This window comes from Lactuca serriola, chromosome 3 (genome assembly GCF_051521515.1).
Source record: "Lactuca serriola cultivar US96UC23 chromosome 3, Lser_US96UC23_V15, whole genome shotgun sequence".
Classification (NCBI taxonomy): domain Eukaryota; kingdom Viridiplantae; phylum Streptophyta; class Magnoliopsida; order Asterales; family Asteraceae; genus Lactuca; species Lactuca serriola.
In genome coordinates, this window is record NC_136410.1 from 15662832 (window position 1) to 15684653 (window position 21822).

A 21822-nucleotide genomic window follows, 5' to 3' on the forward strand; every position below is an offset into this window, starting at 1 on the left:
ACTCAGTAACTAAATATATACGAATCCAATAATATATTACTCTTTTAAGTCATTATCCCTTCTACAAATTTGACCTTATTTTGAGTGTGGATGTTCCCTCATTTTCTTGTTAGGCATCCTAATATTTCAACAAAATACCTTAAGTTAGCATATGGAACTTACCTTTCAATATTATATGTGATCTTTTATCACCAAAATTTATTTATTTGTTAAACAATCTTTTTATTTTTATTGAATAATTTTTTAAATTAATGAAATAGATTTTGGTGTTCAAAACTTAAATATAAAGTTCTAAATGTTGTTTTGTAATTTATAAAACTTCCTAAACCATATGAAGATCAGAATTTGCTTACTCAATTTATGTAAAGTTCATCTATATGGAAAAGTGAAACACCCTTTTTTGGGTTTCTTGAAAGTCTTTAAAATATTAATGAAATAGTGTGAAAATTAATTTCAGTAGAACATGCTAATATGGTCCCATAAACATCTGTCTTTTAATATTTCAAAAGTGAAATGAAACACAACATCAAAATAATTTATTAAATGTAAGTTCCTCGATCTACAAAATATAACCAAGTGATCGATACTAACTTGTGTACTCTGTACATATCAAAATAACGGGTTAAACCTAAAAATCTTAATGATTAATACCGAAATTATAAAAGTAACAATATATAATGAAAACAATTCGCTACCAGTTTCACTAAACATAAAAGTTTCTGGATAAACTGTAGAATCGATGATTATTTCGTGATGGATATTGAAAGAATTAATCACTACACATTTATTTTTTGTGATTATCTTATATTAATAATCATTCTAGATGACATTTAACCATTAAAAAGATTACACAGAATGCGTCATTCATGACACATCTTGATTTAATTTAATCAAATTTTTAGGGGGGGTTTGAGATGCAAATCGTAGTAAATCAACGATTTATAACGACATCATAACGATAATTAAAAAAATATTATTTTTTGATATTTTAATCAATAAAATTATTAGTTTCGGAAATAGAATGGCGTAAGGAATGGGACGCGGTGGGAAAAGTCTCCTACCGACTCTTTTTCCAATTCCCCTCGGTGGATCCAACGGCACAAAAATCTTCTCACCACCAAATACACAACCACGTGGACGGCTGATATGCAGTCCACGTACTCCACCTCCTCCCACTTATACCTCAGCTTCTTCCTTTTCTTTCTCTCCTCAGGTTCACACTCACAGAGGCGTACTCGATAACCATGGAGAACAAGATCGCCGTCTTCACCATCTTCACGTTCTTGTTATTCTCCTTTACCACCGCTCGGATCGGCTTAGACACGTTTACCTCAAAGTCTTCCGCAGAATCTGTCGCTGTCGCCGAGTTAGATGACGTTCATCTTTCAATCGAGAAGCCTAAATCGGACTTAGATCAAACTATCAGTAATGATCGTTTGCCGGATTCTGAGAACACTCAAACAATTGACTCAACGCCGCGTCCGAGGTTGACAAGATCACGTCCGATCAAACGTCAGTTTTTTGATAAAACTTCTCGGATCCCACTCAGGTTTGTCCGACGTCATCCATGCCGGAAATTTCAGAAGACGTTCATGCTCCCTCAGACAAAAACGTCGTACGGAAACGATATGATCCTATCTAGCAAGAGCTACACTTTCGATCCGAAAGCATTAGGCGATAAGGTTCCGACAGAATGGCTGGAGTTCAAGCACAAGTACGGCCACCACCACCACCACCACCATGGCAGAGATGAAGAATTCGTGCCAAAGTTCATGTTCGACCGCGAGAATATGGTTACTTCTTCACGCCACCATAAGGAGAAGAGAGAACACAAAGGCAGTTTCATGAGGCGCATCGGCAAGTTTCTGAAGCACACTTTTGATTGATGAATCCTCGATGATCGAGGTATGTATCACTTGCGTGTGTATTATATAAATGCTTATCAATTAGATTACAAAACGTTAAAAGCATGTTTGAATTATTATATGATGTAATCACTTGTATACAACAATCCTTTACTTTTTTGCATCCATGAGAGATGTAGCATATTTAGATGAATAAAAACCTATGCAGGTTATTTCAATGTGATAATCAGTTTGAATTTGGCATCAATTCAAATTCGTATTTTCTTTGGATTTCATTTTTCAAGCTTTCATGGTCAACGACATTTATATCTTGTACGGATAAGCTCAAAACAAGGCGACGGGTTAACATGAATAGCACCTCCGCTAACATAAGAGCATTTCCATGGAACATTTCTGGGACTAATTATAGGACCTTGGAGATTGATATTAGAGAGGCAAATATCTGTAAACGGTGAGTTCTTCAAACCATGTATTAAACCGGCCTGTTGGACCTTTTTTCCCCACACATTTTTGATCCTGACATGCTTTAAAACGGGTAGGGCATTCGGGTTGTAATTTTTATCCGGATGATCACCTACATCAGCGGAAATCTTGATTCCCTTGCGAACATTGACCATATAAACGTCAGAAACAGTGATGTTTCTTATAATTCCACCTCTACCGATGTTTGTCTTTAGATGGATTCCAATTCCCATGTTTTTAAGAGTTATATGCTCTGCCAACACATTATACACCCCACCAGATGTTTCACTTCCAATTGCAATTCCGGCGAAGGGAGAGGATCCGGTGAGTCGGCGGATCGTGATATCGTTACTGGGACGAGCGTATTTAATTCCGTACTGATCCCATCCGCTTTTTACAGCCACTAGATCATCTCCTGTTGAGATGTAGGAATCCTCAATGCAGACATGGGAGCTTGAATCTGGATCAATTCCATCCGTGTTTGGAGAGTCGGGTGGAGCTAATATGGTCACATGCCGAATAACAACATTGCTGTTTGGTTTTCATATATGAAATATATTAAGTAAAAGATTATATATATATATATATATATATATATATATATATATATATATATATATATATATATATATATATATATATATATATAAAAGAAATGGGGTAATTGGGAAATTACCTGCAGTAAACAGGATGAATATTCCAAAAGGGTGAGTTTTTGAAGATGACATTAGAGATGATGATGCCTCTAGAGTCCTTGAACTCGATGAGATTTGGTCTAGTGAATTGCAAGGTTCGTTGTCTCCACATGTTCCACCAAACCCCACCTTGCCCATCGATTGTGCCATTTTCACCTAATAAAACAGTTTTGCATCTTTAAAAAATAAATTAAAAATGTAAACGGAATTTGAAGATAGGAGAGCATGCATTAATTTACCGGTGATGATTACATCATGGAGGCCTTCGCCATGGATAAAGCTTATATATCTTCCTCCAGGACGCTCTCGCCCTCTTCCATAAGATGCCAAAGGGGCGATTAAAGGCCAGTTTGCAGTGTTCTGAAACATAAATACCAAAACAATAAATACGAACTTATTATCAAACATTTTTTTTAGAATAAATGCAAAATTTATAACCTTTTTTTTTTAAATAGCAAGATTAATGAATAGCCTAGATTCGCATTACCCAGAATCATGAATGAAAGATTTCGTAGATGATTTGGGCTGCACGTGGAGAAACAGTATATAATATTTTGAAATGTATGCAGTTTTTTTTGTTAGTTTTGTTATTGCAAAATGGTATAAAGAATCAAAATACTAATTACAACTAGGATTCTCTTTACCTTATCCCTTCTCTGCTTTCTTTTCAGTCACATACAAGTACAAGTAGGGTCCTTTTTTTTATTTTTACTATTAAGATATAATTAAACTGGTCTATTTATATGTAAAGTTTTCTCTAATTTATAATGTTTTTTCTTAGTATGAATTTTAATTTACATTTAAATGATTTATTTTATTTTTATTATTAGAGTTTACCAAGCAACAAAATATTAAATAATCCATGGATTTAAACTTCAAAACTCAAACTGTTAATACTCAATTTATATATATTTTAAAATGTTTTAATAATCAAATCGCAACTCGGTTTGGTTCAAATCGGAATGGAATTTGGTCGACTAGTGTAACCATTCATAAATCAATTTGAACAGAAAAAGAAACTGTAATGAGGATAGATAGAACAGTGATTTGATTTGAAGAAAACATCATATTTATATATACCTGTGTGGCTTTGATAACAGCACCTTTGGCCAAATACAAAGTCATGCGACTGGTTAGGTTGAAGCTCTGTGTGAGATAAACTCCTGGAGGTATGTATAACAGCGTCCCTCCTCTCCTCCTCAAATGCTTAATCCTGTAAATCGCTTCATTGAATGCTTTCGTGTTCGACGTTCTACCATCTCCAATTCCACCAAAATCCGTTATCGATATTTTATCGTTTCTGTACACCATCGGTACAATTCCAGAACACGTCGTCACTTCGCCGGCGGCCGTCGTGCAGCTATTCAGGACCATTATTGCAGCGGTGAGGCATGCCAATGTTTCCCAAACACATCCAATCCTCATTTTCTTACCTGTAATTAAATCAGAATACTATATATCAGACTTCAAATCCTATCTCCTCGCTCAAAATTGATGGATGTAAATCGGTAAATTAGGTGAAATGAAACGATACGTATGAATAAAATGATGATGCAGTTGGAGAATTGTCAGGAAAATCTGCAATGAGGATGAAAATTTTAAAATAGGGAATGAATTTTCTTAAAGGAAGCAAGAGATGGAGACTGAAGAGGTTTTGCAGACCTGAGACGACGGTGAATTTTGGTGGTTGTGCAATGAGAGGACAGGAAGTTGGTATCTGACTTCGTTTACACGCATCTGTCGTCTTCTTCTTCTTTCAGTACGCTATGCACCATTTGTTTCTAATTCCATTGATAAAGTAACGGATAGATTTCAATTGCAAAAGATGAGACTCATTTTCTATGCAGAATAATAAACGTGTGATGTTTTTTTAATTAAAGTATTTATTTAGCTCGTATTTTTGTTGATATATGTCGGATCAAAGAAAAATATTGTATATAATATATACACCCGATACTGTCATGGTAAGTTATAGTATTATTCATATTCAATTTAATTAAAATTATGATAATAAATGATAGATCATCAACGGTTATCAATCTAAAAAGACATTTATGGTATGTGTTTCTATACTTGGAATTGAATTTACTATTTCTAATTTTATATATATATATATATATATATATATATATATATATATATATATATATATATATATATATATATATGGAAAAATGAATATACCCTTAAGGGTATTAGGTACCCAAACACATCATAATACATCGTTTTGTTTGATATATTCAATTATAATGTTCTTAAACTTCAACCCTTAACTTGATTTACTTTCAAAATTTTCCAAATTTCACTATTATCTTTCTCTTATATCACCTCTATTTGCTGAACATTTACTAGCCTATACATATTGTACTTGAAAATGAAAATTATGTAAGAGGAAGATAAATGTGTAATTTATAAAAATCATGAAAGTAAATCAAGTTAGAAGTTAAATTATAAGAACATTGGACAATTAGAATGTATTATATGATACAAAACGACATAGTATAATGAGTATGGGTACCTAAGCTTATATACCCTTAAGGGTATATTCACTTTTCCCATATATATATATATATATATATATATATATATATATATATATATATATATATATATATATATATATATATAGAGAGAGAGAGAGAGAGAGTTAGGTTCAAATGTTTTCACTATCTATTGTGTGCATGTATGACTGATTCTGGACCAATCATTTTAGTTATTTTAAGAAAGTAATTAATGCATATTAAATACTGAAGATGTAATTAATACCTATTATATCTTCAACATGTAATATGCATTAATTACTTTCTTAAAATAACTAAAATGATTGGTCCAGAATCAGTCATACATGCACACAATAGATAGTGAAAACAAAATAACTTAACCCTATATATATATATATATATATATATATATATATATATATATATGTATAGGTAGGTTCAAATGTTTCTCACATCTATTGTGTACTAGAATGCACCAATAGTAATTTAGTATTAATTATATGTATATTAAATGTTATCCATACTTATAACTCATTTTTATGGAAACTAATTAAATTCGTCATTAATGTCAACTACAATATTCTTTCAGAATGAATTCATATATAAAAGAATGAATATGTATTCCAGCAGAATGAGTGTGTATTCTAGTAGAATACACTCTCGTTCTTCATATTTAATGCAACTTTATTGTATTTTAAGTTAGTGAGTCCTGAAACAAAATACGAACTCATATATAAAAACCTAGATGGGAATTCATTCTGAAAGATTGTTATTGCTGACATTAATGACAGATTTAATTAGTTTTCAAGAAAAGAGAATTATAACTATGGATATTATTTAATATACATATAATTATGGAAATCATTTAATATCTATATTTATTTAATTAAATAATTATTTAATTTACTAAATTTCTATCACACAATAAATGTAAGAAACAAAATAACCTATATATATGTTTCCACTAAAAAGACTATCTCACGTAGGGATGGAAATTTGTCCTGAGGTCGATCCATCCGTTTGAGGATGAGTATTCCTCGTCAAACCGGGTCCTAGGCTGATGATCCCTGTAAGGCGAAAACCGGGTATAGGGTCAAGGTCATGCCAGGTATCGTATTCACCAACCCTCATTGTCCCGGTAATTTTGATACAAATAAGTCTTTTGTGGTTTGGGTCTTTAAGTTGAAAGGAATGATATCATAGTGTCTTTCTCTTAATTTGTCATGCTAGCTTCACATCACATTTATACTACACTTCTTCTACTACACTTCTTACATTTTCTTCTTCTAATACTTTGCAACAAAATGAATGGTATGCTACATTAATTTTTTATTTATTTAAACAATTAATTAAAATAAAAAATAAACATTTCATCAATTTAAAATAAAATTACACTAATATTAAATTAAAAACTATAAAACATAATAATAAATAATAATAAACATAAAAAATTATATGTTATATTTTTGCCGTCAAAGCCAGTTCATGTTTTTCACCGGTGTAATTACTCAATCATGTATTAAAAACTTCATGTCACGAGCTTTTTATTTGTTACGTTCGTTTTCTAAAGCAAACTCAAAATATTTGGTCAAATCTACATTGAAGCTCGTGATCTCCAACCCCATTTCTTGTAGGTAATCCGAATTTGAACTTTTGCCTTTTCATTTTACTTTGACCCTTCCCTTTGGGCAGGAAGGTAGTGGAATAACAAATGTGTCATCGTCGTTAAGGTCGATCCCGATACAAGCATCTGAAGTAGTGTAATAGAGTTAGATGTTTTTGACAGTTTCAAACCACCTATATGTACTTTGGATGTTCTTATGTCATGTCATTTTGGCGATCTTTTATAACATTCCATAACTCAAGATGTTTAAAATGTCTCGTGTTCTTTTCAGAACATTTTTAGGCCTTGTTGAAAGTGATAACATATATTTCACCACTTTTCCATTCGCTTTCCAAGTTGTTAAATAAACCACCAAATATCATTACCTCTTTATTCATGTTACCCCATTTTGTGTAGATTGATTCTTTGTTTTGGTATTCGTGAACTCATTTTTTAAGGAAACGTTTAAGAACATGCCTCTAAAAGCTAGCCATTTTTTGTTATTTCCGACCATCGAATCCTTTGATATATCAATCCATGTAACTACCAACGCCTTATTTTCTATCAGGATTCAAGGTATATTGAAGTCTTCCCTTTTTTCTTTTTAGGATTTGGGTTTGAGTTTGCTTCGGGATTTGGGTTCGGTTTGGGTGGGGTTTGGGGTTGGAGTTGAGTTTCTAGAACACATTTGAAGAGGCCGAATATGGTTGTGAGTGGTTTAGTGTAGCCGATTTGCATTGGATATTGACTATAAACGATGTCATAGCAACATAATGGAATATGGTGCTAAATAAATAGGTCGGTCCATTTGTGGATGGTAGAATGATGGAATGTTTGGGTAGTTTCAAGTTGATGTTTTTTCGTTGTTTCTAGAGTTTGAATAAAACATGTTTTTTGGTTGTGTAGAGATATTGAAAAGATATGTGTTTGATGTAGTAAAAATGGATGTTAAGTTTAGTAGTATTTATAACGGTGAAAATGGTCAAATGCATTGAAGAAGGGGAGAGAGACTCGACAACTTCTTGCCGAGATGGGGGCCAAAACTTGGCATATCGTGCACCTAGCGTGGTGTTTGTCGAGCCATACTCCCAAGCCTTAGCATAACTTATTCTGTTAGACTATTCTTATTATCTTCTTCAAAGATTTTATTAAAAAAAATATTTTGTATTGTTTCCATCCATAATCACTTTAGCAGCCGGGAAATTTTATGGGCATCCAAAAAAATCGTTTAAGAACCTTGATATGACCCGTATTTGACCATGATAAACCATCATATCACTCTTCCAATTTAATAAGGTAACCAACAATCTAGTCAAGCAAACAAACAATAAGGTAAAACCTTCTTTTTAGAAATTTAATGAGAACCTCTATGATAAGTGTTACAAGTTTACGTGTGTTGTCTTTCTACTTGAAATAAATTGTAGACGAGGAAGAGAAAGATTGGCATAATGCTCTTTGTAAGTATCTACATGAGATATTATTAATACTCTTTTGTGAGTAGACGTGTGAGTATCACTATCATAAGTTTTATTGAATATACAGGAGGAATATAATTATGCTGCCCGGGGTGTATATGTGGGACATCATGAACATTCTTTATGAGCAATGGTTGTGAGGTGTTGATATTACTTTTGGTTACATGTGACACTGTGATTGATATTTTGAATGAGCTTATTAGAAATTGTTATATTTTTATAAGTTTGAGTGGATTGATATTTAGTATTTCATGAGATAAGGTGAAGAATCATTTATGATCTTTCTACACGGTGGGAGCATGTTCTTGTGACTTGTCCATTTGCAATCAAGGCAAGGGAGTGTATCTTCAGTTGGTGTAGTATTTCTCGTCAAACCTTCGCACATGTTGGAGAAATCCTCAATTTTGTAGAGGAATAGGAGCATTGTCCAAAAAAAAAAAAAAGAGAGAGAGAGAGGAAGCTATTGTTAGCCGTTTGCTATGGAATTGTCTATTGTTAGCCGTTCTTAGTATTTATGCAATTGGGTAAATTGGGTGTTGTTTCCCTTTTCTTTGAATGTAAATTCTAGTACTTGCTATGGTATTGTGATGTAGACCCTTGCTATGTGTTGGTTCTGTTATAACTACTAGTTCAAAAAAAAAAAAAAAAAAGGAACGGGTTGTAAGTATTTAACTGCCAAAAAAGTAAGAAGATTATATTAGCAAGTTTGGCTTTTTGAGTTTTTTTAAATTGACGTATTGGCAAACCAAAAATAGTTTATAAATTAGGTTTGAAAAAACTACTCAAACTGATGTTTCAACAAGTTTATTGAGCTTTTTTAAAACTCTCTCAAATATACTCTTTATTATTATATAAAAACTCAATCTTCTACATGTTTTCAGCTAGTCCACCAAACATAAGTTTAACAAAGTTTGAGGTTTCAACACTAACAATATATATTTTTTAAAGAGGGAAAATCCTAGGGATTTTTATACACTTTTGCACTACTTTTTGTAAGTAAATCATTATAAAGTAGGAGTATTTTTTGAAAAGAAAAGTAAAAGTTTATTATTTGTGCATTGAATGAAAATAATACAACCACAAGACAAGGAGCAAAGTATTTATAGAAGTGATTCGGTCAATCCAACTACATAACCTACTTAGTGAGTTCCAACAAACTTTGGTGACATGCCACATAACGTCCAACACAGTTTTCACGTCTGGAAAACAGCTTGCATAGATAAGCAACTAAGCAAGCCATTATCCAACTCCATAGACCACATAGTCATTATTATATATGACATATGATAATACCACTACATTTCAACATTCTTTACAAAAAGGGGATTTTCAAAATTTCCTATTCTACTTATTCATATTCACAATAGGACGATGGAGGAGGACAAAGACTAAAGAGATTTAGAGAATGAGGTTCAAACATATAGTTCACAAAGAGGAATAAGATTTTTACGAAACACAATCAGTCATAGTTTTTTTTTTTTTTTAAATCCACTTAGGAACAAAGTCTAATGCTATATGCACAAAGAAGATGAAGATGAGGATGAGGATGAAGATGAAGATGAAGATGAAGATGAAGATGGCAACTACTAACCTCGGCTCCCATCTCTCATTCATTCATCATGCTCCAACTATGGACTCTGTTCGGTCTTGCACAGCCAATCGTTCTGACACATCAGCCAATGACTTAAGGTTGCATTTGATCAAAGCCTCCACAAAGTAACATGTCTCATCCTTGGTGTTGCCATCTGGCACGTCCACCACAAATGACTCAATCACCAATGTGCCTGGCCTCCCCTCTATAATCTCCGGATGAAGTGTAATGATTGATGAGTAGTTCTGTACAATTTTTTTTTTAATTTTAATAATACATGAAAAAAAATAAGTTTAATGCTATTATATAAAAGAAAGATTTATATTACCCGAAGCCTGTGATCACCACCAACTATTCTCATCCCCAAGATATGCTCTTCTTCATTCAGAAGCTCCAACCTTTCCATACTTGTGGTTGCAGGAAGTCCAGATCGGACATTCACTTCTCTCACACTTCCAATTTCAAGCTCACCTTGAACATTGCATCCACTAACAAACGGTTTGTACTTCTGTGGTTGGTCAAACCTCCGAACCAAAGACCATACCTTTCAAAAACATATATATATACATGTTATGTTGGTCACTCTAATTAGATTAGTTGTTTTGGTTGATCTAGCTAGCTAGGAGGAGCAATGGATGGAAAGATATTATTATAATAAACTTTTGCAATAATAAGCGTAAGTTGATACTTGTATGTATGTTAAGATTTGGGAAGTGGAAGAGTAGAATGCTAGATATTTACTATTACTATACCTAGTAACCTTCTTTATTATTGCAGCAGTGATACTTAGATACATAAAATTGAATGCCCATTTTTGATATGTCTCTCTCTGTCTTTTAGAGACAAGGAGGGGGACCAGATATGAGTAACTTTATTGTCACTGATGCACCTCCAGAAATTTTTTGTCCTGTGTTATGTATGTTGCTGCCTTTGGATTCCAAAATAATTTTGGCATATTCCGTCCATTGATGATTTATGTAGTTTTTTGTTTCTTTTTCTTTTTTGTAGACAGAAAAAGCCAAGAACTACGAAAATGCATCATCCATCGATTGTACAATACAAGTGTCTAATGCATTTTCATGGTGAATATAGATTTGCTTCAAAATCAGCAGTTAGAGGAGTAAATATGATAATCCAAGCGAAAATTAACGCATTAAACCAATACAAGTGTTGAAATGGAAGCAATCTGATTGGTTGTCACACACACAAAGCAATATTTCCTACCAAACACATATAGGAAGCCTTGCTTTAAGCATTATAAGGATTTTAATTCTTTGAGGAAGCAAGCAACCACATAGACACAAGTCTAGAAATTTCATTATCTAATTAATAAATGCAAAAAAAAAATCTCAATCAATGCGACAGGCGTATACATGCTGCCCGAATACGACCGAGAAAAGGAAAGCATGTCCAGTATTGCTTGAGGAATTTATGAAGCATATCTTACAGGTTACAACACACACTTTGATTGCATCCATAGACAACTAAATTAACGAGGAAACGAATTGTATCAGCAATTAAATCACGAACAGAAAATACAGTTTCCAATTGGAATACTCCATCTTTTCACGCATGCATTAAGATTACTAAAAAGTACTGAAACCTTTAACTCAGATCCACGAAACAGTAATAAACTAAATTAAAGTATACAAAGGATAAAAGTCATTATATATAAAATAGATTTGAGATCTTACAAGGTGAACAGGCGCTTTGATGTGTTTAACGAGAGATGAAGTGCACTGATTGTCTCTAACCTCATGCTTATGGTGTCTCCTAATGTAATCGTACTCCGATGAACCTGTGGCGTCGTCGTGTCCGGTGATTACCATCGGTAAGGTAAATATCAATAACAATAACGACAAAAAACGGCCGTCGAACGATCCGTCACCAGAAATTGATCACTGGTGGTAATAAAACTCTCGAAAGTCGGTTGATGCGTTGAGATTTCCGAGAGAGAATAATCACATCACCAATTGGGGGTTTCTGTGTCTGTGTGCCTTAATTGGCTTTTGGTTCTTTCTCATCCACATCTCCCTTTTCTCACTTCACCATTTTCATGTGATATTAAAATAGTTATAATATCTGTTTGACCCCCACACTACTTAACATTGTATTTTTTAGTCCTTGCATTTTGACAAAAAGAAATTTCTAAATCTACTACATGCGCCTATGGTAAAGGGGTTTCAAAACAACTTACTATTTTTATTTTTTATTTTGCTTATTCGTTCATTGGAAAAATGAATATATTTTGTAAACTTACTCGTGTTTTGGTAACTATATTAAAAGATATTGATTTATTAAATTTTCAAAATGCAAAATTCAGATCTTCCACCGTGTGCAAGTTTACAACCGATTTATATTTTGGTATGTTTAACGTTTGAATCGTTTTTAGTTTTTAACTTTTAATAAAAAAAAATTTGAACATTTTTTTTTTGAAACTATAAATGTTTAGCTTTAGTTTAAACAAAAACTTCAAATCTAAAAATTACTTTATACAACATTTAAAAAAAAAAGTTATTGAGTTTTTTTAATCAATTTCTAGAATTGACTTTAAAAATATATTATATATTTAGCTTTTGTAAACAATTGTCTTTTTATGTAATTTTACATATTTCCAAAGTTTCCGTTATTTTTTCCAAACACTCATATAACAAATAAAAACTCAAACTTCCAACTATCAGCTAGTTTTGCCAAACATGATCTATCTTCCACATAATAAAAATCAAAATTACAAAACTTACTTAAAATTGAAATGACCCGACATAGGACAGTTAAATGAGTTCTAAGATTCCAAAATTTTATTTATCTTTCTTGAGAAATTGTACATTATTTTAATGATAATGAAAAATAATACATAAACTATTTATAAAATATGAAAAATTAGAAAAGTGTTGGCGAGTCAGCCCAACATGATCGAGCTATATTGTCCAAAACTCTTTGATACATCACTTCACCGGCCCATGTTACCATTTTATTGTTAAAGCATGCAAAACAAAACAACATATCGTTATCACAAAAAAGCAAATGTCTTTGGTAAATAATTCAATCAAACTCCTTTAAAACTAGTCAAATTTTCACAAGTTCATAATTACTAAGCACTATCATAAGTTGACTCGGAGGAAAAACATTTTTGCAAATTCCGTTGTAAAACTTGTACAATACATTTCATACAAGTTTTCACAACTTAAAGTTAAATAATAGCTCAGTTGTTGAATATTGATAAAAAAAATTCAATGAATAATCCACATTACAAATGACATGTTGTCCGAGTGGTAGATGATAAGATGTTTTATTCAAATATATTGGGATTCGAGACTTCTCGTAACATGAACATGAAGATGCACTTATTTTCTTATATATAATAATGAAGGGGTTAAAAAATCATTTTGGAATAGTGTAAGGGAGAAATGAAGAAATATTGGGGTACAAAACGGGAAGAAGGGGTGTAAAGGGACAAAAGAGTATGAATGAAGGGGTGAAAATGTTTATACATAAAAATAGTATTGGAACAAAGTGACGCTATTGGTTAAGGGGAGAAGTTAAAGAGAGGTTTGGATTTTTGTGGCGAGTACGTTGTATTTGACCCCCTCTCTCTCTTTCCACTTTAAGGTTTTCCCTTTTCCTTTTCTTTTTTTCCTTTTACTTTTTCTTTTTTTATTCAGTGTTAGCGACCTCATTGCGAAGTTTTAATGCCTTTTTTGTCGTTTTGTTTCTCTTCGTCCTTTTGTCTTTTCTTCTTACATTTTAAAAAAAATCTGGCATAGATATTTTTTAGGGATATTGAGTTATGAGGTAATCAATTATATTTTTGTTTATTTTTATTCACTTTTTTATTGTATATATATATCAGTAAGTTTATAATATATAAAATGTTTAAAATGTAGCATTATGACAGTTAATTAAAAGAAACTCTGGTTTCTGATGATTTCTATATTTGGCCAATGGATTACTTTCAAATTTAGTAAATGAATTTTTCTTTTTGTATAACTTTTTATAATTATTGAACTTTTTTATGCTAGTTCAACTATGTCCTCTTATCTATTTTTTCTGTATTTTTTGATATTTTTCATTTAGTTTAATGTTTTTTTTTTTTAATTTGCTTTTATAAATTGGGTCTCTAACTTTTTTTTACTTTTTTTTTTATGCATTTAAGTTTGTAAGAACTCATTTATTTTGCATATCTATTTTTATATATTTATAAAAAAAAAATATGGGTGATCATATTAACCAAAAAGTCAAACCATAACCAAATTAATCAATATACCCGAACCATTTTAACTGAACCATTACTAAAAATTATGGTGCGGTTTCTAATTTTGATTAACCAAATACATATGGTTCGGTTATGGTTTTCATCTAAACCGGACCACTATTAACCGAACCGATAATATTAATATAATATAATATTAAATACTCCCCCCTCCTAATCCCATATTTATTGTCCATTTTTGACTTTTGAAATTTTTATTTTTCAAATATATATATATATATATATATATATATATATATATATATATATATATATATATATATATATATATAGGTAAAGTGAATATACCTAACAACCTTATATAAGCTTAGGTACCTAACTCCATAATACTACATGGAGTATATAACACTTGATATATATATATATATATATATATATATATATATATATATATATATATATATATATATATATATATATAACACTTGATGCAAAATATATTACTGAATTGTGTTTTAAATGTCTTTTCACTTTTAGAATTTTTATCGAGTATTTATAACATAAATAAAAATATTTAAGGTTAAAATTGAAAAATAAATAATTTAAAAGTCAAAATTGAACAGTAAATATGGGATGTAAGGAGTATATTATACGTAATTATATGAAGAATAAAATTTTAAAGGGTAATTATTCAGAATTATATATGATAAATAATCTTCTATCAATACAATTATATATACATAATCATTCACCTTTTATAACAATTGACTTTATGTTTTTTAATTTTTATAGAAAAGTATTTTTAATTTTATGTCACCTTGAACCATTATGTAACCATTAACCGACTAAAACCGTTATCCAAAACCAATAGTAACCGCTACCCAATGGCTATTGAAATACATTAACCAATTGTAATGGTTATGGTTCGGTTTGGATCAATAACCGAACCAAACCGCCCCATACACACCCCTAAAAAAAATAAAACTAATTGTATGTGCATAAAAAATAGTTTCGGCTATGATTCCTTTACTTTTTACAAAGGATAACTGAGCCGTCGTTGGCATTTGATGCTTCGGGGCTTTTTTCTGTCCGCTCATTGAGGATTTTGATGACTGAAAATCTTGGAGTTCACAGCCCTTTACGTGATTTTAATTGGGTTAGTTGGGTCCCAATTAAGATCAATTGCTTCATGTGGCGAGTTCTCATAAATCGTATTCCGGTGACAAAAAATTTAAAAGAGATGGGCATTCCCCTAGTTTCTGTTGTTTGTCCTATGTGTAACATAGAGGATGAAGATGTTGATCATCTTTTCTTCGATTGCTCTTTTGCATCTTAAATTTAGAAATGGTTTCAAGATTGGAGTGGTTTATTGATGAATTGCCCCGGAAGTGGAATGAAGTTGATCAAAGAGCTAGACGAACCTGTTTAGGGTAAGAAGAAGAAACAGCTTAAACTTGCCTTAATCTATTTGGTGGTTTGGTTAATTTCGAAGACCCGTAATTCCTTGGTTTTCAACAAAAGGAGAAGCTCCCCTTTACAAACGGCGGATGAGATTCAACTGGTTACATTTAATTGGATTAAGCATAGATCTTATTATAATTTCATTTGTTGGTTCGTTTGGTGTATCTCCCCTTGTAATGCTTGTACTGTGTAATTTTGTCTAGCGTCTTGCTAGTCTTTTTTAATGCATCCGCCGTTCTCAAAAAAAAAAAATCTGTAAACACGAGGGAAATAAGGTAAGTTTTTTCTCAATGCATTGAAATTTGAAAGTCACATTTTTTTCATGAGGGCAATGAATTTCTTTTTCTCAATGCATTGAAAGTCGGAACTTCTTTTAAAGACAAGATACTATAACAAGATAATTAGTATTAGTCCCCAAGTATTTAATTAATTAATTAGTGTTGTTTGCGTTAAGATATTTTGATAAGTAATTTACTATTTTTACTCAATTATGTATTAAACTAAACATTATATCTTTTTCGGAATTGAGATAGGTACTTATTGGGTTAGGTAAAGGTTTAACAATATCTATTAGTGGAGTATAAATCCAACTAATAAAAGTAAATAAAATAACCATGTAAAGGAACAAAAAAAAAATCAAGTGTTGGGCCTCTTGCAATTGAGAAATTTGTTCTCTATATTATGCAATAACCATATAACATTTTTTGAAATTCTTTATGTGGGTAATTCGGTTAGCTTTAAGTTTCCTTGCATTTAGGTATATCCAAATGAATAATAATGTTCTATTTTTGCATCATACAATGTGCCAAATACATATATAACAAAATCTTAGAAAAATACATCCCACAAAACAATACTCGAACAAAGAAAATGCAACCTTATATAAGTTTCCATTTTCAGGTTGCAAATCATGAGATCATTTTTTTGGAACAACCGTGAGTTATAGTAGATGGCAGATACAAAGTGCAAAAACATAGCAGAAAGTAAATTAGAACAACTTCAGTAATCATCCAAATACAAAGTATTTTGATATATTTTTGAAATGACAATATCCTAATAAGATTTTTTTTTTTTTAATAATACAATACTATAATTTGGTAGAATTTTCAAAGTGCAATGCCTTGATAAGCAAATAAATGAAAGTGAATTGCTATTTTGTGCATTTAGCCAAATACAAAATAAAAAAAGAATTATTATCACATAATTAAAATTTTTTGTTGTACTCACTCAAAAAAAGAAAGTAACATTTTCAAGGGAATGAAAAACAAAATCCAAGAATGAGAATATTTGGAGGGGAAATAGAAACTCAAACAATAAAAATTCCTGAGATTATAACAATAACATATCATCTGTATTAGCACATGACAAAACCAATATCCTAAATTCTAGAAAAAAAAAGTAATGAACATGGTTTAAAGAATATATGAGTATCTGATTCTAGAACACAAATCCAGTAGATATGCATATAGATCGCAATAACTATTACATAATAATACATGTTACCTTATCTTATAATACCCACAAAAAAGATGATTCACCAATTGGCTGTGTTGATTATGCCTTCAATTATCCGAGATACGTATATATATATATATATATATATATATATATATATATATATATATATATATATATGTCTGTAACAGATGAGTAAGAAAAAATCAATAAGTTCTGAATCAACTTAACACCATATATATATATATATATATATATATATATATATATATATATATATATATATATATATTATATAATGAATAATGAAAGTTGTTGGTGACAGATATAACTGACCTAGAATAAAGACCATGTCTAGAAGTTGTAAATCTCAATCTCATATTTTGTGGTTGTGGGGAATACAGCTAACAATGGTGAAAGACAGGTGTCATTGTAAAAGGGTTGCTCTTTCTGGGTTCATAAGGAGGAGATGCTGCATGTCTTTAGGAAGGACATTGAAAACCACCTGCAAATCTCCTTTAAGTTTATGCCATGTTGCCTCTGAATTATCAACCAACTTTTCAGACTGCTGCAGGAAAATTAACCACATGTATGTTATATAAATACCTTTAAAAAAATAGCCTCAAGTCAACAAGACAAAGATATGATAGGATGCATGCCTGCATTTCAAAAAGAAGATGCCTTTCAATTGCATGGAATTTCTCAACAATTTCCAATTCAGATGATCTGGAAATGAATTCTCTGATGTCAGCATGCATTCTTGCTTGCCTCCATAATCTATGCTGTTCTTGTTCAGCCACAGCTCGCTTTCTTTGAAACCATGGTTTAAAGTTATGCCCTTTCATAAACCGCCTTCAAAAATACACATCAAACTTTTATATAAAATGTTCCAACATATTTGATGGGATATCAATTATGCTACACGATAAAAAAATATATATCAAATAAAATGAAAAAACTATTACCTGTAGAGATCCAGCCAATTAGACCTCATCCTCTTGGATAAAAACTTCCCAGGACCTCTAGTGGATAAGCTTGCAAGAAATTCATCACCATCAAAAGCAGTTAAAGGAGGTGGATCAAGAAAAGGAGATGACCCCACAGAAGGCGTATTAACTCTAAAATAAGGGCCAAATGGAGCTAAAAAATTTGTAGTAAGCTCCAAGAAATGGCGACGAAGTATCTCATTATTAACAACCGACATTGACTCTTCTACCCTTGGAGATAATCCAGCATCAACAAGCCTATTCAAAACAGATGTGTCCGGTTTAGTAATTGGCATATAACTACTCCAGATAGCTTCCTTGTGTTCTGTCATAAGACAAAGTGGCCCATCTCTCCTTAACTTCACAGCACTTAACAAATTCGAAGGAGAAAACTTCTTCAGATTTGGAAAGTTAAACCCTTCCGGCCTGCCCGAAAGCCTGCCTGTGGATGCCCGTGAAGAAAAACCGACCCTGCCCGAATTCGGAGCCGGGCTTCCAACAGAGACAATGTGGGGTACATTACGAAGAGATTTCAAGAAGAAAAGATTCGTGACCCCTAAAAGAATTGGAGGGAAAGTTTCACCTTCTTGGAGGGAATTCAAACGGGCAAAATACGGGTCGTGGATAGTGAAATACGGGCGAAAGTCAACACTGATGAAAAGTGGGGCAGCTAGACTTATTAAACTAGCAACAGCTTCACAGCACTGTGGGGGTGTTGGTGCTATAATCAATATAGGCTCACCAATTAATAACAGTTCCCATAATAACCAAAGTTGTAATAAAAGCCCACGAAAAATCCCGAAAACATCTGAATCATGAAAGAGGCCATGTGGGATTGATTGATTTGTAGGAAGAAGTGGGGCCATGGAGGAAGCAGACTCTTCAAATGCCACCTCGCCATCGAATGACAAGCTATGGACAGGTGGCAGGTTGACTTTAAGTGTTGCGTTTCCTATAGGAAGCTCCATGAGTTGACCGGGTAAAGGTGAAGACCATGTTGACATAGAACCAGCAATATAATCAATGGCTTTTCTTCCAACATCAAAATACAAAGGACCCATGATTTGTAATAAAGGTTTAAATAAACTGGAATATGGACTTCGTGACAGAATCACCACTGATTTCTGTTCGCCACCTCGTTTCAGTCTCTCATCGTGTCTTTGTCTATTGAATACAAAACCGTATAAGTATTTGGATCTAGATTCATTCGGTTTTTTATGTGTCTTTTCACCTGGAAGATTCCCTCGCCTTTGTGTTCTGAAGAAGAACATGGAATCATGGATGCTTGATCGGTTATGGTGTTGGGATACTGAATCAGGGAATGAACTGAAAGCAATGTCGAGTTCTTCTTCAGGGGTAAGACAACCAGGTGGATAACATTCTTCAATGAGTTGACCTTGTTCAAGATCGAATCTAATAATGCAAAATGCAACAATCCATTTTTGTACAGATTCTGGATCCACATATGCATTGGATTCTGTCCTGGCTGTAAATGAAGGTGACCTGCTCATTGCCAGCTAACAAGATGAATCTACTCTTTCAATATAGCAATCTGATATCCATCATCTACCTTCACGTTCATCAGAAGCTACAAACTTGGCAGAAATAACTTCATTCAAATGGTTCGTCAATTTGAACCTAGGAAGCATAAGAAGTCGGGATCAATTTAGAGATTATTGAAAGCTGTAATATACTTCAGTGTTACAAGCGTAAAAATCAAAACTTGAATACTAAAAAACATATATTTGCATCAATGATAAACACCTATCCAAACATCTAGGGCTTCGATTTGGAAGCAGATGTACGATAAGTGCGGCGTCTAAGGTATTGAATGCAAAAATGAAGAATACTTCGATACCGATATAAAAGTAAAGCTTGAAAACAAATATAGCTATCTGATTCATAGACTAACAGAAAATGCATACAATGTTCAGACTTGAAGTACTCAATTCAACGGGATGTCACAAGGGTTAGACTGTACACATGCAGAATGGTCAAAATTAGACCTAGATATAGAGAATCAATTGATCCGAGAATTACAATTCATTTAAGAAATTAGCAGATCAAATAGATAAAAGGGTTTGTAATTAATAACCTGAATTTGTTTCCCCAAACAGGGGTGAATCCAAATCGGGAGAGAAAGCGATGTAGTTAGAAAGAGAAGTGGGTGAGAGCAGGAGATCCTAGAAGAAGAAATGCAAAAGGGTTTTGAGGCGATTGGGTGGGTACTGGGTAGATACACTTACTAATGGTCTTCAATGTCTTGATATGATGTGAAATTTTTGACTGATTTTGAATGCAGAAGAAACGAATTTTCGAATAAGTTTTGGGGTGGGGTTTGTTCTCTTTCGATTAGGCAGTATTTTCATTGCTATAAATTTTGAAAGCGGAGGAAACGGGAGCTCTGCCCTTTCTGATTACCTTTAGATGACAATCTCCACATAAACAAATCGATATACATAGGTATTTTGGATTAAGTCTGATAATTGGTTATTGAGTTGTTAGTTTTTTAAAAAAACGAATAGACTTAAAAAAAGTATTTATAAAGCTGATAAACACTTTTAAAATAAGTTTTTATCATTTTAAAAAGTTATTTTTTACGGTTCATTTATTTATAAATATAAAAATACTATAATACCTGCATTAAAATCTAACCTTTATAGTTTATTTATAATTTAATATTGTTATGTAAAATATTATATGTGAAAATACCAATTAGTTTAAATATATAAACATGTCTATTTTGGCATTTTATATATATAAACTAATTTAAACATATTTTTAGAACTTTACCAATTTATAGCATTTTGTCATCAACCAAATATTTTTTAAATAAAGAATTTATCAACTTATAGTTTTTTATCACCATATAAGTTAATTCAAATACTTAAAATGGGGGAACCGGGTATTTTGATTGAAGGGTCATCGACTTGTTCAATTTTTGTGGTTTCAGTACAATGAGTCAAAAGAATATGTGGTTTGAGTATGCGACGTTTTGGGTCAGATCCATTGAAGTGTTTGTGGCTAGGAAGTTTTCTCGTTGCGTTTCTCATGGATCCGTCGGAGTCCTTCGTGGTTAGGGAGAATTCAAGAATTGGTCGGATTGTGGGTGCAGCATGAGTTACCAACAAATCTTTGTCTTTGTAACATCATATTTACGATGGTGTTTTTCCACTCTTAAATTGAGGTTTTTATAGTCGATAAGAAAGTAGAAGGATGGGGGAAGCAGGAAGCCATTTATCACATTTGCTGAAAATCTGGAATTATTCGCAAGAAGCACATAACTCCTCTTAAAAAGGGTAGCGTGCTTCCGGCCCAATGGGCTAGTCGTGTTTTTAAGGTTTTGGGGCTATTTAAACACACTTAAGCCTCTAGGGTTGGATCATTTGCAGTCTCGATCACCCTTATACAATGTTGTAACACCTGCATTTCTTACTATGCATTAATAAAATATGTAATTAACGTTGGTCAACAATTATATTATTATTATGAATAAATGAAAGATAATCATTTGAGTA

At 32.1% G+C, this 21822-nt stretch overlaps 3 protein-coding genes across 5 annotated transcripts; all 3 read right to left on the reverse strand.

Annotated features, from left to right (window-relative positions):
- Positions 1-1959: 1959 nt before the first annotated feature.
- On the reverse strand, positions 1960-4853 carry LOC145091537 (putative polygalacturonase). Of its 2 annotated transcripts, XM_079029275.1 has the most exons (6): positions 4685-4853; positions 4557-4600; positions 4103-4455; positions 3262-3382; positions 3004-3178; positions 1960-2858 (listed from the first exon to the last, which is right to left on the reverse strand). In XM_079029275.1, exons 3-6 carry the CDS (start codon positions 4445-4447, stop codon positions 2159-2161), a joined length of 1341 nt encoding a protein of 446 aa, XP_078885401.1. In that variant the 5' UTR covers positions 4448-4455; positions 4557-4600; positions 4685-4853; the 3' UTR covers positions 1960-2158. The 2 variants fall into 2 exon arrangements, with proteins under 2 accessions (XP_078885401.1, XP_078885402.1); XM_079029276.1 differs by lacking the exon at positions 4557-4600.
- A 5122-nt stretch (positions 4854-9975) lies between these two features.
- Positions 9976-12221, reverse strand: LOC145091538 (abscisic acid receptor PYL8-like). The gene is made up of 3 exons (XM_079029277.1): positions 11887-12221; positions 10521-10736; positions 9976-10437 (listed from the first exon to the last, which is right to left on the reverse strand). Exons 1-3 carry the CDS (start codon positions 12019-12021, stop codon positions 10219-10221), a joined length of 570 nt encoding a protein of 189 aa, XP_078885403.1. The 5' UTR covers positions 12022-12221; the 3' UTR covers positions 9976-10218.
- A 5408-nt stretch (positions 12222-17629) lies between these two features.
- On the reverse strand, positions 17630-20735 carry LOC145091539 (polarity axis stabilization protein). 2 transcript variants are annotated; one of them, XM_079029279.1, is made up of 4 exons: positions 20400-20735; positions 18284-19942; positions 17978-18170; positions 17630-17883 (listed from the first exon to the last, which is right to left on the reverse strand). In XM_079029279.1, exons 2-4 carry the CDS (start codon positions 19813-19815, stop codon positions 17746-17748), a joined length of 1863 nt encoding a protein of 620 aa, XP_078885405.1. In that variant the 5' UTR covers positions 19816-19942; positions 20400-20735; the 3' UTR covers positions 17630-17745. The 2 variants fall into 2 exon arrangements, with proteins under 2 accessions (XP_078885405.1, XP_078885404.1); XM_079029278.1 differs by having other exon boundaries at positions 17630-17886.
- Between the last annotated feature and the right edge of the window lie 1087 nt (positions 20736-21822).